Source organism: Diadema antillarum, unplaced genomic scaffold (assembly GCF_040938485.1).
Source record: "Diadema antillarum isolate AM-2024a unplaced genomic scaffold, OU_Dant_1.0 seq00001621_RagTag, whole genome shotgun sequence".
Lineage (NCBI taxonomy): Eukaryota > Metazoa > Echinodermata > Echinoidea > Diadematoida > Diadematidae > Diadema > Diadema antillarum.
Window position 1 is genome coordinate 321,655 of NW_027272332.1, and position 21,589 is coordinate 343,243.

At 37.8% G+C, this 21,589-nt stretch overlaps 1 protein-coding gene and 1 long non-coding RNA gene across 2 annotated transcripts; both read right to left on the reverse strand.

Moving 5' to 3' along the window:
* Nucleotides 1–8,064: 8,064 nt before the first annotated feature.
* Nucleotides 8,065–11,729, reverse strand: LOC139711185 (uncharacterized). The gene is made up of 3 exons (XR_011709499.1): nt 11,665–11,729; nt 9,336–9,387; nt 8,065–8,192 (listed from the first exon to the last, which is right to left on the reverse strand). It is a non-coding gene; the product is annotated as an uncharacterized lncRNA (long non-coding RNA).
* Nucleotides 11,730–11,914: 185 nt separating this feature from the next.
* Nucleotides 11,915–18,234, reverse strand: LOC139711184 (glutathione S-transferase alpha-4-like). Its single transcript, XM_071623098.1, has 6 exons — nt 18,132–18,234; nt 17,370–17,421; nt 16,735–16,867; nt 15,856–16,000; nt 14,762–14,899; nt 11,915–13,968 (listed from the first exon to the last, which is right to left on the reverse strand). Exons 1-6 carry the CDS (start codon nt 18,219–18,221, stop codon nt 13,846–13,848), a joined length of 681 nt encoding a protein of 226 aa, XP_071479199.1. The 5' UTR covers nt 18,222–18,234; the 3' UTR covers nt 11,915–13,845.
* Nucleotides 18,235–21,589: the final 3,355 nt, after the last annotated feature.

The following is a 21,589-nucleotide window of genomic DNA, read 5'->3' on the forward strand; positions in this document are numbered from 1 at the left end:
AAAAAAAAAAACAACAAACATGTGCAGTTGTACTCTGTGTACTGAAGGAATGCTCAAACTTGACCAAGATCTGAAGTTCGACATCCTACTCAGGGGTAGTCTTTTTCAAAGGCAGCTCGCTATAATTTCAGCACATGCACACAGAAAGCAATGGACTCGCACACACAGCGTGCGACTGGCGAGCTGCGAGAGGAGCGAGCTCCTCTCGCCATATGCGAGTCCATTGCGAGCCGCCTTTGAAAAAGGCTAACTCAGGGGGTAAACCACTGTTGTACAAGTAGTCCCACATGGAGGCCATTTGAATGGATCAGGGATTAGGAAGCTCACATAAATCCCACCTTCTTGATTGATCATTTTGAGACATCTAAGGCCAAGTGTTGAAAAGAGTACTTAGAGGGTATGCTGTTAATATGACACAGAGCCAGATTGGTGCTGTATGCCAAGTTCAGATTGGTGCCATAAGCCCTCTAGAAATGGATATACACTGTACACGTATACGGTATGTCCCAGAAAAAACGAAACTGAGTTTCATTGCAACATTTTGCTATCAAAATCATAAATTTGCTTGATGAGTTGCACATCAATACAAAGATATGCTTCTCTTCTTTCATTTGATGTACAACTCAATGTTCATAATTCATGCATGACTGAAATAGAACAAAGGACAGTGGCACTACCTAATGTTCATTTTCACATGCAAATGGAGACTGAATTTTTCAGACTTTTACCATTATGTTTTCAGTTTGTTTTTTTGTTTTTTTCTGGGACACACTGTTTATACCTGTATTTCTCGTCACGAAACCTTGAGAACAGTACAAGAGCAAGAAAGTTCCCTCTTTTTCATGAGGTCATCAACATCGATTTCTCATTGAATAATAACGCTTTTTGTCAGAGCCCCCATTGTGTCACTATTTTCCCTGCACCTGATGTATTCTTAGCATTTTGAGGGTCAAAGGTCACTCTCTTTCATACTCATCCTTTTGACTGCACAATAGTTATGTGCTGTATGATGTGTGATAGAATGCAATGCCACCAACTCCTTGCCAGGTAATATGCCAGCTTTACGGTTAAATTGTGAACAGTGAGCTCTTTATGGTGCAAATAGACAATAAACTTGGGTATACATGTACTTTATACTGATGCTGCATGTTTCCTGTTAAAAAAGAAAATCCTTCCTGTTAACCTATCTTATTTGGAGCAGAATTTTAGCAGTGGTTGAATAAGTTGCATAGGTCATAATCCCATTGATATTAAGATAGTGTCACTTGCTATGTTGTAATGAGGGTAACAAGGAATACAAGGGGCATTTTTTGTTGTTGAAATGTTTACAGTATTATGTTTTGTGCAAGTGTGAAAATAAAAACAAAGAGGAGAGGAGAGCAGTGACGCTTTACAAGCATACTATATAGATGCAGACATAATAGTAATTATGTGAATGTGACCCTAGTACATCACAGTATGGAACCATAATTCTTTGAAGGCAAATTGACTCTCTGTTAGGGCCATATTGGAGAGCTGTCCTGTAAAATACCGTCATCATCTTGCCATGTCTTGAGAATATTTTTTTTTTTATTATGCCACAAGTGTGCTCTGACAGAAAACAAAACAAAACAAAAACAAAACAGGATCACATGCCTATGCGTATTGTGGACGTGGGTACATCGTATGCAAGGTGAATCATTTCATTGGAAGGATGCAACTACGATGTACTTCTAAGGGTTCAAACTGACTGTTAAAGCAAGCTTATTGTCTTACCAATTGTATAGACCGATTCGGGTTCGTTGAGGGCAGCAGACAATTTGTGGCACTGGGCGCAGCCATGAGCTCTTTTTTGAGGTGTCCCAGCCGACCCCCCCTCCTCTCCCCCACCCCCGGGCAACATGTTTATCGCGCACTTGTAACAAAGGTTCGCGCACTAAGCAAGCGTTCGTGCACTTAGTACGAGACGCCTATTGGCTAAAACAATCATGCATCAGTTTTTCATTCCGCGCGCGGAAGGGGGTGGGGGGGGGGGGGGGGTCAGCTAAGACACCGCGTAATGGTGCTGCCCATGCCAAAAATACACATAGCGCGTCACAGAATCGGTCTACAACGTGTATATGGGTTTTGTTTCTTTGGAAGTAGGCAACACTTGGGGGGGGGGGGGGGAGGGAATGGGGATGAAGCTCTGTAAGTGAGAATATGGTTCCAAGATGATGAGATATAGATGCATTGTACATTGTATATTTCTTAGTCTTTAATAGAGTGAAATATCAGTCATAAAATTCCAATCAGTACTCACATTGAATTACATTTTGTATTTCTTTCCGATGTAGCTTTATGTCAGTTGCGATTTGTGATGATTCAGGATTTGACTTTGCCATTTGCATCGAAGCAGGGTAAAGTACAGTTTGTACTGTGTGTTGTGATATTTCAAATCCTGTCATTAAGTTAAATTTTGTCGTTCATTGCCCAGATTTTGCTTCTAGAGAACATACCCGTGTATACTGTAACTGAGGATGACTAGCCACATTTTATGTGATTTCTGTATTGTATGACAGGTGTGCCATTTTCACATATTTGTTAGAAGTTGTACGTGTTATAGAAATTCACCGATATCTTCCATATCATTCCTTGGTTTGGATAACATAGAAAGCTGGGATTCATTATCGACTACATGAACAGCTCACAAATTGTTTCGTGTTTCTTGTTTAAGTTGTAAAATTTTGATGTTGAAGTAATATAAGTTATAATAGCCGTATGATCAATGTTTTATCTCCAAATACATATTTATAGAGTGTGTAGAAAGGCTGATATTAAATAGATTATTTATAATCACACTTTTAAACAGTGTCATAAGTCCTATTTATTTGTTTTTCTTGTCTGCACAGTGAAGATACATACCGGTCTATTAATAATGCGAGTGTGAATGTGTATGTAAGTTATGTGTGTGTTTGCAAATATTTATTTTTTTCCCGCAGCTTTATCTTGTGAAATTCAGGTCTAATTTTGCTGTAGATCTATAATCATTTCTATTGGAGATTACCGTTAATTTAACCGAGTATATTGTGTTTGCAAAAAATAAGATAGAACTGCGTAGAGTCATTAAATATACACAAATCAAAACATACTCAAACATTCGCCAATTTCAGATGGAGACAGAATTTTAATCTTCTTACAAGTGTCACCAATGTAAGGCTATGTTATACCAGTATAAATTAATACATTGTAGTGATGTAGACTAGATGCAGTTGTATAGGACTTTGATATCTCAAACCAAAATAACGCTGCTTTCTGACCTGAATAGGCTTCAAATCAAAGAGTTTCTATTCTACCTCAAAATGAAATTGAAAAGATGGAAGACAAGTTAAAGAATAACAAACAAATCCTGTAGTATTGCATAGCACAGTCTTGTTTTTTTTTTGTATAATACATGTATCATGATAAAATTTTTAGAATACTTTTGCACTTGAAGCTTGACTTTCGCTTTCTTTTCTTGATTTTTTCTTTGTTCATTTTATGGTCACTTACGTAAAACACTTGAAATATTCTTCTTCTTCTTCTTCTTCATCCTCTGGTTAAGCCTGACTCCTTCAATTTAAGATTCTTTATTACCAACATATATAGCGTATTTACCAAAAAATGTTCAAACGCTTTGCGTTGTCGATAACAAAAACTATCGCCGATAATCTCAGCTTTATACAGAAGAGCACTACAGGCACAAAACCAGATACATTGTACATACCAGGTGCCAGGTAAAAATGTCAGAGGTAAAAATGTAAGAGGTAAAAATGTAAGAGGTAAAAATATCAGAGGTAAAAATGTAAGAGGTAAAAATATCAGAGGTAAAAATGTAAGTGGTAAAAATATCAGAGGTAAAAATGTAAAAGGTAAAAATGTAAGAGGTAAAAATGTAAGAAGTAAAAATGTCAGAGGTAAAAATGCCAGAGGTAAAAATGTCTGAAGTAAAAATGTCAATCAGAGGTAAAAATGTCAACCTCTGCCATTTTTACCTCTGACATTTTTACCTGTGACATTATTACACCGAACCACATACCATACGAGATGTGACGAAGGTGAAATACAATTATTTCGTGGTTGGTCCTTTTAAGCTAATGATGTCTGTCACAATTGCAAGATAAACATTAAAATGACGGTAGTATGGCGTAGATAATGATAGTAAAAACAAGAATAATAATGATGATTATTACATGTATAGGCCTACATGTTGTTGCTGAGTAAATGTATAGGCCTACATGTTGTTGCTGAGTAAATGTTCTAAACTTGTGTGCATGGCATGTATACCTAGGCAATTCCCTGAATACTGATTGAATCAATACGAAAAAAAAAAAAAAAGGTGGGCGAAAGTAGTAACTCTTTGCATGCCATATTGATTTCCTATCCATTATGCCTGAGATTTGTGCACACAAGACTCGTTGGGACAGGAAAGGTTAAAGTCGCGCTACGGTTGGTTAAGGATGTTCCGGCGCACTTCTCTCACGTACTCCTCGTCGGGCAATGGGAAGCGTCTTGGGCTAGAGAGGTAGTCTCGGATACCAGGCTGCTGGGAAATATGATCGACGAATGCCTAAACCATGGATGTAAATAATACATAGACAGCGGGTGTTTAGCGACGGACAATGAATTTAGAAGAAAAAACAAACACAGAACGAAACACATTTATACAAGCAATCACATAATCATTAAAAAACAGAGCGAAAAAAATTTTTTTTTGAGTGATTCGGACACGAAATGAGATCTGTATTTCTCCGGTTTCATATGTTTTAGCAAGGCAGTAAAATCGGTCACAACAACTAGTATATAGTATAAAATCGAAAGAAATGATGGCGTTATGGTCTCAGAACTCTCCATCGAATTTGATTGATAGATTGATTAATTTTGTCCATGTATTTCTTTTTCATACCTGCATAAGTGTAACACAAAATCTATTGGACGGAGTTCAAGTATTGTTTGATTTTAAGAGTTGAAACCGATAAGCGATGTTACGTACGATTTATTCCACGATAATATACAAAATCAAAACGAGCAGATGTTATCTTATGCATATGCAAACTTAAGAATGACACGCACCTGCCATTCAAAAGACAAAATGAGCAACTCTAAATACAACAAATGCATGAGACCATCATCACACAAATAAAACGCTTGACAAGGATAATGTCCTCAAACATGGTTGAAGGTCAAAATCTACAAGAAGAACAGTAAGTAAGAAACTATTCAAAAAACAATTTTGTATTTTGAAATGACACCCGGAGGTGTTAATCTAACACGATATATGAACACCAGAAATTTAACACCAGCTCGGTGTTTTATATTTAACACCGGACTTTTTTGCAGTGTGTATGTTAAAACTAGTTGTTATGCAACACGACACAACCAGAGACGAGAGTATTATATACGTATACTCTAAACCATAGGACTTTTGAAACGCTTGTCATAAAAGGAATAATTGTCTACAATTCTTAGTTGTATTTACTTTGCACTGAGGAAAATCCGCCAGCACCTCCGTCAGAATGGGTATGTCGTCGAAGTAACTGACCGGATCAAAGAACGCTAGGTCAGCCATGGTCAAGGAATTGCCGACCAAGAAACCGGATTTGTTGGCGGTAAGCGTCTGCAACAAATAATATTGATCGAGCACGAGCATCATTTTTGAGATTTCTTTGAAAGCTCTTTCTTATTTGATTTATAACGCGCATTAATAGCCGTCAAATATTGAAGCTTCATAATGTATCTGAATTTATGTTCAACCTGATGATAAAACATTTTCCTAACATGCCTAAGCAACTGGATAGTTCAATTGAATCAGCCTCTGATTTACGGAAGTTATTTAGGAAGGTTACACAGCCCAGGGATCCAGATTACACAAAACACGTGAAAGAAACATCCATTTATGCAATAGGATACATTCAGCAATCATCATCATCATCTCGTGTCATCACACAACCATTTCCTAATGTCTAGCGCATGCAAGAGCCACGTCATTCGCCACTGCCAGGTCCCTCTCGGTACAAGGTTGTAACATTGTATTGCAGCTGAGAAGATGAGGCATAGTCTCGCTGCCCTGCCCACACTCACACTCTGCAGAGCTATCAGTGTACCCCCACTTCAGCATGTTTGCCTTGCACTTCCCCATGCGCGATCTTAATCTGTTCAAACAACGCCAGGTGATCCATGGCTGTTTGGAACCTGCAGGGAGTGACTCAATTAGATTGATTTGCATGTGATTGTCGTTCAGCAATGGAAGTATGATTATGTTATTATCACGTGAACCCCTGTTCAAGGCATGCAGGCAAAGCTGGTAAATTAGCTTTCGAACTGTCGATATTAAGGAATACAGCTTTGAAATGAAATCATGAAAATTGAGATGCCCAAAGTCATGAATTACATCTCATAGGTCAAGGCGATTAAATTTGCAGCACCGTCAGCCTGTATCTGTGCATTGTATATAAATTCTCTATGATCGTCATTTTTTAAATCTTTACTTGAGGGCAGGTATCATTTTCATTCCCAAGTATTTCCGAAAATCTAAGGGTGTGGTAAATGAGAGAAGTACATTTACCTCTTTATTTATTCAGTTTGTTTCACATTAAGATATTGCAGCGACGGAATTGCCTAAAAGCCACCAAAATCTTTTTCGATGAAATCAACACTGGTCGTGATTTTCCTCTTGTTGCGTGCCATTTATCGCTGGTGTTAATTGTGATGGAGAGGGTATCCTAAGGAAAATAAAGGCCAAACGATATTTTGTTCTACTCGGAACGGAAAGTCCCATTTAACTAAAACCCCCTTTTTGTAATTTCATACATTCTCTCCTACTTACAAATCTGAATCGTGTTCGTAAAAAGTAGCATCTTTCGTTGACCGTAAGCTGGCTTTCTATGGAGGCGTTTTTCATGCTTATACTCAATTATCTTAATCTAGTAGTTACATGATTTTAACCTTTTCAAATATAGGGAGATAGCGTTCTCTGCTCTGCTTGGCTATGTTCTGTATGATTTCCTCCTGTTTCTCTGGTGGCGAGAATTTGAAACTTGGGAGCCCGGACTTCAGCAGATCTCGTGCCCCAAGTGTGAGCATCTCAATCCTGGAAAGAAAAGAAAAGCGGAAACAATAGTATTAGTAACGAGCAATTATTGATAATTATGATAAAAGTGATAACAACATGAGGGAGTAAGAACAAGCATTAAAACTGCAGATACGACATGCTTTAAAAAGGTACTCGTGCATCCATTAGTATGTGACTAATAGGGCAAACGGTTTGGACTCGGCTGAAGATATAATATACGAAGAATGTAACATGAAATGATAATAACCATATTGAAATCGTTATGATTTTGATTATAATTATTAGGATGATAACAACAATAATGGTGATTTCTTTATCCGGGTAGTATCTTTATATCGTAAGCATTGTCATTCCAGTGGGCTCAGCCATGTTCTTTACCCCAGCATTTAAGGCATTCCAGTCTGTGCACCTGGGTCACATTTATGGGGCATAAATTATAATGGATAAGAATATCTTGTCCATGGATAACGCTCTAGATACACACCAGACAGGAGTTGAATCCAGAACCTCAAAGAGTCCACAACTATAATCCTCTTCATTTATAGAGTACTCGCACTGCAGATTAAGTGCAGCAAATCTAACTGTATAAATCATAATGTATATGAGTTTACAGGTGAGAAAACTGTATAGGTCTATGAAAAGCAGCGATCGTCGCACGTCTGTATTTTTTACGCAGAGTATGAAGTATGAGTTTGTGAAACTTATAGAGAGCATCTATTATGCAGGTATGCACGTATGTAATACATTGTATATTTTTGACGAAGTCAATGCAGCTATATAACTGATATTAGGCCCTATCATAGTCATGACGTTCAACTTGATTTTGTTCTTCGGCTTTACGAATTCTTTAAATATGCTTAATTGGTTTATATTTTGTTTTGTTCGTTTGTTTGTTTGTTGTTGTTGATTTTTGTTTTTGTTTTTGTTTTTTTGTTTTTTGCTAGACATTTTCCTCGAATGCTGTGAGGGAAGTCAAATTTAGGTTCTCACATGGCCTGATCTTTGTCTGTCTTTCCCATGAGACCCGCCTTGTTGCAGACATAGCGTAGGAGGGCGTCACTGCCTACCAAACAAATTCCGTCCATCTCCAGCAAAGGGATTTGGTTGAACAGCAGTTTCCCATCTGAACATTGAAAGACATATGGAATACAAGATATATGGATGACCACGCATGCGAAACGATATGGAGAAACGCATGCACCCATTATCGGTGTTGTCATTACGCCGTATTAACCGTGAATGTTCATCACGAAAAGGGCATTTGCCTCAGTGACTCAGGCGTGATTCTGAGGAAGTGATATAGTTTATTAATGAATATAATACAAACATGCACTCCGACTCTTTCCTTCATCTTGATTCGTTACATTGTTGAGGGTTATCTCGTATAAGGATCAGAAGTAGGTGAATTTTGTCATTGTGCAAAGTGTGAAGTCGTTTGCAAAAGTATTCATTACTGATTTGATATTCATTTTTACTTGGTAATTAAAACATGCATACGAAAAAAAAAACACATCACAAATGAACAGCTATGACATGACCATACGAAGGGGGAAAGGGTTATTAAGTGAAGGGGTTAATGAGAAGGCACTGCATGTGGCCTTACTATAAAACTAACCAAGGCAAACTAAGTACAGTGTTATGTCTTTTCTTTCTACTGCAGACTGTATGGGGACTGCACTCCCCACCCCACCCCTTTTTTTTAGGGGGAGGGGAACGGGGACAAAATCGGAAAACGCAGTGCAACACTCCTCCCATCGCTCCTTTCCATCGAAGAGAAGGGGGAGGGGAGGGGGGGGGGGAAGGAAGGAAGCACTGACCCCTACAAACCCAACCCAACCATTCGGAATCTTTTCCCTGAAAGGTTCACAGCAATACCATGAACTTTGAGATGTACAGGCACTTCTGTTCCCAGGTCCGATGTAGTGTTTTCAAAAAATTGAGAATTCAATAAGATAAGATGTCTAGCTTTCAAAATGCCATCACAGTTAAAAAACGTTGCTTGCCAATTTCTTTTAAAGGTCAAGGCTGCCATGCACGACTCCAATTTACCACACATTCAAAACGTATACACCTGTACTTTGTATCACGGACAATTTGAGCTTGTATCACAACCTTTCAAACGAGGCGAAGGTCTAACTGAGTTTAAAGCCATATGAAGTTCCCCTAATATTGCTTTTAGATTGCTAGAATGATCAAATATATTTATCATTAGTATGACAATTAATGAATCAATGAGATATGTACGAGACATTTCAGGATAGCTTACCATTAATCAACTGCAGAAAAGCTTCGCGTGAAGTCAGGTAGATGTCTTCATACTGGTAAAATTTACAAAAAGAAAGAAAAAAAAAAAGCCCCAGAGATACCCAAGAGTCCTAGTATAGGTCCGAGTATTTAGTTTACAACTTTGGCATAACAAATGCTGGTGATGAAATATTGCCCAACTTTTATGAAAAGGAAAAAAAAATACGCAACTATAGGTATTTGGTGTGAGATATATTAACATCCTCATTCTTACAACCTATGCAAAGTAGTTAGTCACAGGTCTTTACTGTTTGTTCAAAACACACCGTGCACCCTTACACACACACACACACACACACACACATACACAGAAACAGAGAAATGCATTGTGCAATGCATTTCTCTGTTATGTGAGCGAATATAATATAGGTTTTCCCATTCATTTTCAAACTTTTTTCATTCAATTTCACAAATTTTTACTGCAATTTCGTCGCAGGATGTCGGGAATCTTACTTTCAAATTCGTCTTTCGTCCTTCATTTTCAAATAAAGTCCATTCAATTTAGTCATTTGGCATACATTTTCGTCATTTACAGTTCAAATTCGTCAGTCTCACTCGCAGAATTCAAAACAGCAGGATCGATTTCGTCTTTTGTTAATCATTTTCGTTAGATTTTCATTCATATTCGTCTCATATCTCTATCCGGTGTGATTTTCCGGTCATTCATGATTTTTTTTTCTGTAACCGTTCACATTTTACATTCAAGAGTTAACATACACACAAGTGCCTCCCCCCCCCCCCCCACACACACACAAGCAATCTGAGTACACACTGATACAAACAGACGTATCATCTCGCAAACGAAAACCCTGACAAACGATTTCTAGGCAAACATGATTAAAGACAAAATTTAAGTGTAGAATTGTAGCCTGTTTAATGTCAAAGAATGGACAACATAATTATGTAAGCTGCTTTCCATGGTACAAAAATTAAAGTTTGCTTCATGCATTATGATGCGAAAACCTGAACATTACGAGATAAAGTTTAAGGGGTGACACTGACATACTGTCCTGGGTTATGTCTTATGACTGCCGTTTATCCTTCAATCAATTTTGGTTGGCAGTCATCTTTTTCGTATGTATTGTCAAAGCAAGTGGTTAGAGAATAATGTGTAACGATACAATTTACGAGAGAAAGTAAAAATATGTCGGCTTAAAGTTGGTTCACCATCAAAATAAAGAATCGACAACATCTGACTAATCTGAATGAAAAATTCATGAAATTATTGTGTGAACAAAGACGAATTCAATCTTCACATTCTGCGATCCGTCAGCGGGAGGGATGAATTTGAATGACAATTGACGATTCTGAATGCTATGTCTTCGAAAATGTTTGACGAAAAACGAATTACAGTAGGCGTTTTCACATCAGCCCGATAAAAATCCAAGCTCGAGATATTTTTTAATGTCCCAAGTCAGAAAAATAGCGCGCTCTTTCGAAACATCGGGCTGATGTGAAAACGCCCAATGACGATTGACGAAATTGAAGTTAGGATTTGCGTTCCACGTGCTTCTCGGGACGAAATTGAATAATAAATCTTTGAAATTGAATGACAAAAGTGCGAAAATGGACGGGACAGCCTATACTATTATCCACTGACGTATACGACATATTGCAGGAACGTGCATCATGCTTAATGGCAGGCAAAACTGTACCGACTTGAAGATTTGTACTTTGAGATTATACTGACGATAACATTAAAGTTGTACACATCCCTGCACACATACAGCCCTGCACACACACACATACATACATACATACACAAAATGATAGATAAATGCGTTGTATGTGCGCGAATATCTATACAACGTACACGGCATTTTGCAGGAACGTGCATCATGCTTAATGGCAGGCAAAACTGTACCGACTTGAAGATTTGTACTTTGAGATTATACTGATGATAACATTAAAGATGTACACATCCCTGCACAAGCATAATTGTTATACACACACACATATTCCCTTAACTCAAACAATACAAACACGCACGCACACACATATAAGACTCATATATACACACACATAGTACATTTACGATATGCGTTACTCATTGGCTGTTACAAAGTTCACTCAAGTTATCACATTCTTCCCCATCTGTGGCTCAGAAATTTGCTGGACTAGCCGTAGACCCTCACAAGAAAATGTACATAACAACACATTCAATAATTGCAACTGTAACCTCTAACTTCTTTAGATATAATTGCTATTAAATGTCATTAGTTCTCACCGTGACTGCCCTGGGTATAAAGTCTATAAAGGCATGCAATAACTAGGTGTATATTACATCGTACCTCAATACCGCCAGCTACTAGCGCCAGTCGGGTGACTTCAGCGAGTCCGCGCCCGGGAGTGTACGTAAGTCGAGGTTTGCCGTCCGCCATGATATGGAGAGCGGGAAATGTTTCTTCAGGCGTCAAAATCAACTGCTGCCTGAAGTGCGTAATTGATGTTATGTATCAATGTAGATATGATGGCATTAACTTCTTGTCTTTACGACAATCTAAGCAACAGCGATCGTTTCCCAACCCTTGACCGGGGCTACATCAAAAGTCATAAAATTAGCCTTTTGACAAGGCTTCGATTCTCAACATTTTGAAACAAGATTGACAGGAGCGACAAGACTGCACTGAGGGACTACGATGCAGATTTTCGCTTTCAACCAACTCATTCTTTCTCTGATACTAATTGATTCTTTATACATCGGTTTTTGGTTGATAATTTACGTCCGAGGATTTCAAGTACTATGATGTCACCCTTTATTTAAAACATGGTATATACATGTATTGTAATCAAAAATTTCATAATGGTGGCAAGGTGGTGAAAATGATAGCCTCATGTTGTATAACTACGTAGGATCTATACTATACACGGACTTAGTCACGGCGGAAGCACACCCTCAATGACGAGAATCCACCAGAGAGGAATGAAATTCTACATGCACAATTGTTCAAGTTGATTTTATCAAACAAACAAACAAAAAAAAACATGTAAAATCAGGTAAAGTATTTGATGGAAGTTTAACCTCAACCGGATGAAAAAAGAAAGTGATGGACTTGCTTTCACCGAATATTGCCTACAGTACATGAACTTGAGCCATCACAGCTAGAGTTTGGTGCTGGCGATTATAAGAGAAGAAAATGGCGTGAGAGGATATGATTGTACTACGCCGTAAGTTTATTGCTTGGCTGGTATAGAAATTATCTTTGGGTCAGGAACTTTAAAACTCACGATGAATACGAAAAATGGGGATCCCGATGACAATATCATAATGGTGTTTTCCCTGTTTATTTTGTACTTTCACGAAGAGATGTGCACGAAAGCACTAGCGACCATTCAATCGAATACATAACGCAACAAGATAACGCACTTCAAAGATATAAACGCTTGTCGGAAGTCCACTTTTCACAGTTAGACTACATACGTTCAGGAAAATTGTACATAAAAAAATCACCTGTATATTAACGGAATGGCTGGTTTCATTATAATGGTAGTTCGTATAGTTCTTAACTTGATCTCTTCACCGGGTGTGGAAAAGATCGACATGTATGGTTTCAATTTAAGCCTCGTTCACATAAGAAATCTCTTGAATATTTTTGTTTTTGTCATTTTTTTTAAATTTTTCTTTCTTTGTCATATAAACAATATAAAAATCAATTCATTACAAGATAATACAACTTTCCTTATGACAACATTAATTCCACACTGTTAATATTACGAATGAAAAAGAAAGAATTTTGAATATAAAAAAGGAATCTGCATCTGCATGGTACTTACATACGTACACATACAGACACATGCACACAAACACTGTAATTTTTGTTTGATTACTGGACATGATCTCTGGGTCAAATTGGCCCCATTTTAAGCAGCACGTCTAGTAAAGATATCATGTTTGCCTATCATTGATTTGCAAAACTTCTTGTTTGCACATTCTAAGAATAAATACATAAAGACATATATTTCTACATTTACTCATTTCTATAGAAATTAGAACTTATTGTGCAACGAATGATACATTGGACAAAGTGCATGAACAGATTGACGAAAACACGTTAGCACAGAACAATACTTCTGGGCAATTTCAAAATCTCGGAGTAGTACGTTCACACTTTGAACAGACTAACAAATCATAATCATGGTAATAGCATCGGAAAATCTTTCTCGGCATCTTCAGGCTGACTACAGTACCAGTACGATGGTTCACACTATAAGCAACACAATAAGCAGTGATAACATGAAATGATTCATATCCTTCATTTTACACATACATTAGCCAAACGCAGAGTTTAGACATGTCAGTGACGTGGACAATCTAAAGGTAATCTTGTGTGGTTCAACGGTTACTTAAAGTTTACCCTGGTTATTTGTACTCTTCTCACTACTAGTCAACATGAATATAATTATGGATTTGAGTTTCCGTCAAAGAAAGCGTGTATGTAACAGAATTACAATCTTTTCGAACAAGACTACACCTATACCCAAGAGAAAATGTCCTTCACTACTTGCACGAATTTCTCAGACAAAAGAGGAAAGTTGTGGGGACCAACCATGAACTCCTTCAAACCCGGTTGATTTCGAAAGTGCTCAATAAAAGCCTGCACAGATGCGATGTCAAGGAGAAATAGAACAAACCAAACGCATAGAAGACAATAAGTAACTCTTGTAAAAATGCAGACAAATTGGTTATTAGGGGTTAGCGAGATAAAGTGTTCTTGAGATTTTAAGTTAAATCATAATTATAAGGTTAATAATGTACTTTGAAACAGTCACGTTGATGCCAGTATACAAAAACTGAATTAATCGTTAAAGGTCCTGTTTACCTTTGGGAACTTAAGTAATTGTAAAAATGTTCGAGATATGACATTTAATGCATGTGTACGTCTCTTGTACCATGCACAAAACATACTACCACATGAAAAAAAAAATCGCGATAAAGCCTAAAATGTAAGGAAATATCTGTATTTTTCTCAATAAACTGTAACCGTATAGACGGTTTAGTCTGGAAACATTTTTATTGTAATTGTTCACATTTTATATTTAACAATTTAGACTTAACATCGATTTTACCGATTCAAATTTTACAGTGGTTGTTTCTATCCTTAACTCACATTTTAGAATTATTTTGAAGCACTAATGCTGAGTTTTTTGTTTCATCTGCAAATGGTAAATTATGCCTGTAAAAAACAATATCACTAACAAGGAGAAGCATGTCAAATATCCCAATCATGTCCAATAGTTCCCACAATGGTATTCTATACTTCATTCAGAACTCATTTGTTCCACGCTTTACTTTACAAAATCCTTTAAAAATTTCGTCAAATGCCAATGGTTTGTTTGATAAAAACCGAAATGAAACAAACTTGTAATTGAAATTGAATTTGAGCTTACTCTGCACTTGGGGAAGTTGGCGAGCTCTTTCTCCAGGTCGGGATCGTCGCTGATGATGCTCACGGAATCGTAGAACACGATGTCCGCCATGGACAAGCAATCGCCGACCAGGAATCCAGACGAGTTGTCTGTCAATGTCTGGAAGATTTCAATGTATATTATATCATAATATATATATATATATATATATATATATATATGTATGTATATAGGCATATATATATATATATATATATATATATATATATACAAAAGTCACAGTTCAGTGTCTCACTGAAATCTAAACAGATTTGAATATGCAAGTGTCAAAATTGATTGTATGATACAATCAATTTCACACTTGCATGTTCAAATATATATATATATATATATAGCGAAAACTTCTGACCACACGAGCAAACAGAGTTAAGGGTTTGGGACGAACACCGATCTAGGGCTTTCAATAGCTCAGTCGGTAGAGCACCGGTCTAGTAATCCGGAGGTCTCGGGTTCGAATCCCGATGAAAACCCATTTTCTTTGCTCAAAAAGTTTTCGCTGTTTATTATTACAATTGTTTCTGGTCAGTTTTTCCTTCCTTGTTTCAAAACATGTATATATATATATATATATATATATATATATATAATATATATATATTTGTGTGTGTGTGTGTGTGAGTGAGTATCTTTCATCAATGGAAAAACTTACAAATTGCCTGCATCCATTTCGCCTGATTTTAACAAATAAGCTACAATAAGACTATCAACAGTTGATCATTCTGTTGACGACTTCCTTCTATATGTCGGATTATCTCCGAAGTATAATGACGTAAAGAGTCAGCCATGTTCGGTTTCTTGTTTGGTTTGATATAGTACTTCTACATAAAATCATCAATTAAGTAGCCTAACATCCAGCAGCATAACGTAATCAAGTCGACACCAAAACAGAGGGGAAATACAGTAATGCAGGAGTAAGAGTGGGTGTGTGTAACATCTGTAGATAAGGTGGTAGGTCTTAAATGTATCGGGGAAAAAATATGTCTTTCTGCCTGAATCTATGATGGCAAGTATAGAAAACCTCATGTGAACGGTGTACAGACAGAGTTTTATGTGACCTTTTCAAAGACGGGAAGATACCGTTCCCTGGCTTCTTTGAGACCGCGCTGCAATTCTTGGTCCTTCCTCTCTGGCTCAAAGAATTTGAACATTACAAGGCCTGCCTTCAGCATGTCTCGGGCTCCATGCGACAACATTTCAATCCTAGAAAAGAAGAGATAACAGCTTTTTTCATGCCACGTCAAGTAACGTGACATTTTTGCATCCCTCTTCAGAAAGACAAAATTTCGCCTGAATAGACATGGCAAGAAGATCATTTTCTCTTTGCCTTTTTACGAGCTTGTATCTGGATAAGTCAAACACAGTTTCCACAACCTTTCACTCTTAAAATGAATGACAATGTATTACTAAATGTATAATTATATACTGTGACATTGCTAAGCGAAAGAAAGTGGACATGAAAGGATAAGATTACACCGGAAAGCATTACTCATGCTTTCCTAAAGTGGAAATAGTCACAATCACTATGCAAATTTATAAGATGAGGCGAGGCTTTAGTTTATCGTCCATTGACTTATATATAGACACGTTAATCAATTTCCATGCTTGAGGTCAACTCATTGCAGGGTACATTATCTTTGCAATGTTGGCTTTATAAGGGGAGAATTGTAGTCGGACCTATATTATGTCAGCTACCAAATACATGTCCTTTGTAACACACTTCTGTATACTATTTTATGAAGCCTGTGAGAAAATTGTGAAAATATTAAAATCAACACATTTTAATTTTTTTAGCACAATGAAAGGGCACTTGACTCGCTTCTCTTAGAAAGCAGGGTGAACAAGAACCATTTACATAATATGTCAAGAACAATTAAGTCCAGGGAAATTGTACTTTTTGCGACTTTTTTTGTTGTGGGGGGGGGGGTATTGCTCACTTGATCTCTTCGTCAGACGTCTTGCCCATGAGTCCTCCTTTCTTGCAAACATAGCGGATGATGCAATCACTCCCGATCAAATTTTTGCCGTCGATTTCGAGGAGAGGGATTTGTTTAAACATCAGTTTCCCGGCTTGACAAATAAAAGGGACCAGAAAAAGGAGAAAAGAAAGTCATGGCAAGAAGGCAATTTCCGGGACGTCTCCAAACATGGTGACAACTTATTTGACGTCGCCAAAATGCCTCCACGACATCTCTGATACGTCTACTTAGTCGCGGAGACGTCTCCACAACGTCTACACATCCTCGCCGCGTGTATAGGTGTCCATGGGTCTCCGCAAGTCGCGGACAAAATTAGTCTCCGCGACTTGGTCGCAACTAAGGAGACGTCGCGGAGACGTCTACGAGACCAACCGGAGACTATACAGTGCTATAGAAAAAGTCTCTGAAAAAATGGACATGTTCGATTCTCTCGCGATTCCCCGCATGGAGACCAGGCTAGTCCTGTCGCAGGGAACGTCACGGAGACGTCTCCGAGACCAGCGAGACTCGAGTCGCTACCAAATTATCTCCAATTTTTGTAGTCTTACAAACAGCAAGACAACTGAATATCTAGAGCCTTTAATAGTACTCACTCTCGATTAGTTTCAGAAAATCTTCTCTCGTCGCCAGGTAGGCATCCTCGTACTGAAGAGAAAAATACAAGACAGAGAGAGATGACGAAAAGATAAGAAAAAACAAATACACATTCATGAATATTAATCTGCAGCTGGTAGGCACGCAAAAGATAATGGCGCGGTTGGTGCGTTCCCTAATAATATTGAGAGGAGGTCTTGTGGTTCAGTGGATAAGACAAGGGACAATTATCACTTATACAAGGTCCCTGGTTCGAGTCACCTAGCAACAGCCGTTGTGCCCCACTCTAAGCACGGCACCTTATCCTCACAGACTCGTCATTTAATTCAGTTCAGTTCAAATATATTTTTATTTTTCCACAAAGCATACATTTCTCTTGCTTTTGTCACAGAGAATAAGGAAAAAAGGGGGCAATATGAAATGAAGTGAACAGAGTATACAACAATAGTGAAGCGTTATAGTAATTATACATTGTAATACTGAAATGATCAGGATGAAGTGAACAATATGCAATATGCCCCCTCAAAAAAAATGGAGGGAGGGACCCGCTGAAAAATACAATGTTTGTAGAATGTGGGCCTCCGTGGGGAAAAAAAAAGATCAGTATATAAACATAAAAATTTTATGTTTAGTCAAAGAAGAAAACGGGTTTGAACAGCTTACATATTAATCTCCTAGCTCCGTAAGTATTCTATAGTAAACAACATAAATATGGCTCTGCTGGCGGGTTTGGAACACGTACCTGTGTTCACAGACCTCACCTCTATTTTGGCGGCAGCCAGTGCGATCCGTATGGCTGACGAAAATCCCCTGCTAGCTGTGTATGTTAACCGTGGTTTCGAGTCCGCCATGGCCGTTGCCGATGGTACGAATATGAAGAAAGCAAACACAGCACGCTGAGCACACGACACAACAGGGCAGTCCTATGATCTCACGTTGCCAATTTGATTACACAAGATCAATTTTCCCTTAGATACGCGTGTTAACAATAATGAAATGAAAAAGAAAATAATGAATGGTTCAATTATGTCGAAATTATATTCTATGATTTTGTTCTGATTGGTCAATGTTTCTAGCATTAAGGGACCGACTTCTTTGACATGTTCCCGTTTCCCCTAAAGGGTAATTCCCGACCAGCTAAATGTTAGTCTGATAACAAAGAGTTTAATTCTAAAACCTTAACAAATGAAAATTTGTTCAAAAATTATCAGTTAAAAGTGACCAGGATTAAGGAACAAGTTCGATGAACGTAACATTGTTGAGTTTCGCCAACTTTCATGAAATCGCTCTTGAATAGTGAGGACATGATTACATGCAAATGAGTGAGTTGACGATATCGTGGCTTCACAACTTCCCTCGTAGTGTGTACACAAATCTTAAAATTTCCAGGGGTTTTGTTGTTGTTGTTGTTGTTGTTTTGTTCAACGCCATACTGCTCCTGTGTCTGATCCTAATTCGTCTAGCTGATCATTTTGAAGTTATTCAACCAGGAATAGCGTGTTTTAAACATTTATAGCACGAACAAATATGGACTTTGATTTTATTATCGTACACGATTAACAAAAAATTGGGATGACATCAGTAGCTCACTCAATCATTCGCATATTGCTTTACAACAATTCACGAAACTTCACAATTTCCTAATGTTAGTGATATTTGTCTACTACGGATTAGATTTTCACTGTTGTGTTTATCAGATATTACTTTTTCCTTCCATACCAACTTTTAACTGGTCTGAAATTCCCCTTTTAGAGCGAGAGAAGGCAGTGTCGTTTATTGGAAACATTGAGAATTTAGGGCTTGAATTTTGAAGAAGTAATCCCTGTTGCAGCTTTTCGTGGGAAGCTATACTGGGATGGTACACGGTGACATCAACGGCCAACGCACAGAGTGTATTTACAGTCTGATGGCAAATATACTAGTAATCAGTTATACAAAATAAAAATTTTGCCATGTGCAAGTAAAAACCAAACCGGTGGATTTATGCATTCTGGATCCTACTGGGGGCTGCATATGTTCCGAATAGATGAGAGGGCAGCCTCTTGGAAAGCAGTACGTGTTCTTGAAGTAATTGTAGAGTATGGTAGGCGGTTCCACAGTTTTGTTGTTCTTCGGGAGGAATGAATATTTGTATGGATCAATTGTAGCTTCCGGGACTGTGTATTTGAGGAGGCGGTCATTTCTGCCAATATAAGTTGCTGGGATTATGATGGCTGGGAGGGAGATGTTCACCTGTTTATGTTGTATTTTGTAAAACATTGTTGCTTGTGCAAGAAGACGGCGGGTGAGTAACAGGTCCCAGTCTAACTTGGATAGTAATGGTGTGACAGGAGATGAACGTCTGTAGGGGGTTAAGGTGCGGTTTGGGGAAAGTGAAGGGGTTGTGTATACACAGATGGTGCCAAATAGTTGAAAACGTTTACAGTTCGTTATTTCGGAGGTTCCTTTATGATGAAATTAAATGAAAATGAAATAAGGTTCATGAATCCGAAGGTTTGTTAGTAGGACGTATACGCACCGCCTTTCCATTTTCCTGCTGAAAACGGAATGATTTTGGTCTTTCTGACAGTGTATACGGTACAATAAAAAAGGTTTCTGGTGTGTTTGGTTGTGTTTTTTTTTCAGTGAAATTGCGGACTACGTCTCAGACCTTTATTTGACGTCAATGCCGATCCACCATATACCAGCGATGCATGATGTCCATTGTGTTGTAAATACTAACAACTACATATTGTTATGTATGATGTCTCCAACTTTCATCTGATATTTCACACAGATCACTCTACAATCTTCTCGTTCCCATGGTTACACTGAGTTACTCTGACACTGTTTTCTTCAGATTTTATCATATAGCACATCGCCATCTCCATCTGCTATAATGGTATAGGCGCCCACTGTTTTGTAAAGGCATAACGTTTATAAACTTCAGCATTTGCACCTCTGCAAAAATGTTACATTGAACCCTTCCGGAACGAATGAAGTGTTATTCTGTTTTTAACTGTACATACGTGCAGATATCTCAAAGCGCTTTTGTATCCATCGCACTAAATCAATATTAATCACACTATGATGATAATGATTACAAGGTTTATAATAACATTTTTCACACGCTAGAAAATCTTCTCATGAGGTCAGGCAGACAGCTCCATACTATGGCAGAATTTATTCAGAAACGAAAATGAGAGATGTTCCGAGAGTCAGTTGTATAATGATGACAGTTACCGAGTATTACTTGTTAACAGTTAACCCAAGTATTAATACACTATCACAATATCATATTTATCTACACGATGAGTAAGGCCACTTTTAAACACACACACACACACACACACACACACACACACACACACACACACACACACAAACACAGACGCACAATTACACACGTATACATAACGCCCTTACACATCTACGCCCACACACACATTCAGATGAACAACGCATTTTGTTAAATACATTGTACAGTGTAACTAGACAATGTTCAAGTATGCAGATATCATGATTGCGTATTACTATCAATTTGCAAACACCTTCGCTTGGACCTTCCAAAGGAAACAATGAAAGACATTTTTTCTATACTTGCATTTTATTACTTAAACAACTGTGGAACGATCGATACATTTCACGGTTAGTGAACAGACTGACAAAACATGACATGAACATTTTTTCTCGGCAGCTTCAAATTCCCTGAGTGCCAGTATGATGGTTCACGTTCGATCAGCCACATAACGACAGGAACGGCTGATACATTTCACACATAAGCCAATCACGTAACAGAAGTTTATACACAAGGTCATGTCAGTGACATTAAAAAGGTTTAAAATCAATCTATTAGCGGTTCAAGACCCGTGTTGCTTGAAAAGTTTTTACCAGGTAACAATGATGGTTCGAATCCACTTTAAGTACGATCTTTAGGGCAAACTGCTTTCAAAGACAAAGACATGTCATTGCCCAGCGATGCCAGGAAACATTATACCCCTGTAATTGTACAAGAGGGATAGAGACCATAAAATATCTTGCCCGAGGAAGTATACGCATCGGGCGGGTTTGAAACTATAGCTTCTCCTATTCAACAGTGTTTGAGATTTCTACAATGCGTTAAATTATACCAGGTACAAGGCTTAATAATCCATACACTGTACTACGAACACTCTCTCTCTCTTTCACAGAAATACAAAAATAAAATAATTCTTATCTTTTCATAAAGAGTTGTAGTGGA

Excerpts from the sequence above, each read along its gene's own strand:
- LOC139711184 (XM_071623098.1), bottom strand. The coding sequence starts at position 18,221 with ATGGCGGACTCGAAACCACGGTTAACATACACAGCTAGCAGGGGATTT. Across the intron at positions 16,001-16,734 it reads ACGTCTGACGAAGAGATCAA|GATTGAAATGTTGTCGCATG; the intron begins GTGAGCAATACC and ends CTTCTTTTCTAG. Across the intron at positions 14,900-15,855 it reads ATCTTCCCGTCTTTGAAAAG|ACATTGACAGACAACTCGTC; the intron begins GTCACATAAAAC and ends GAAATCTTCCAG.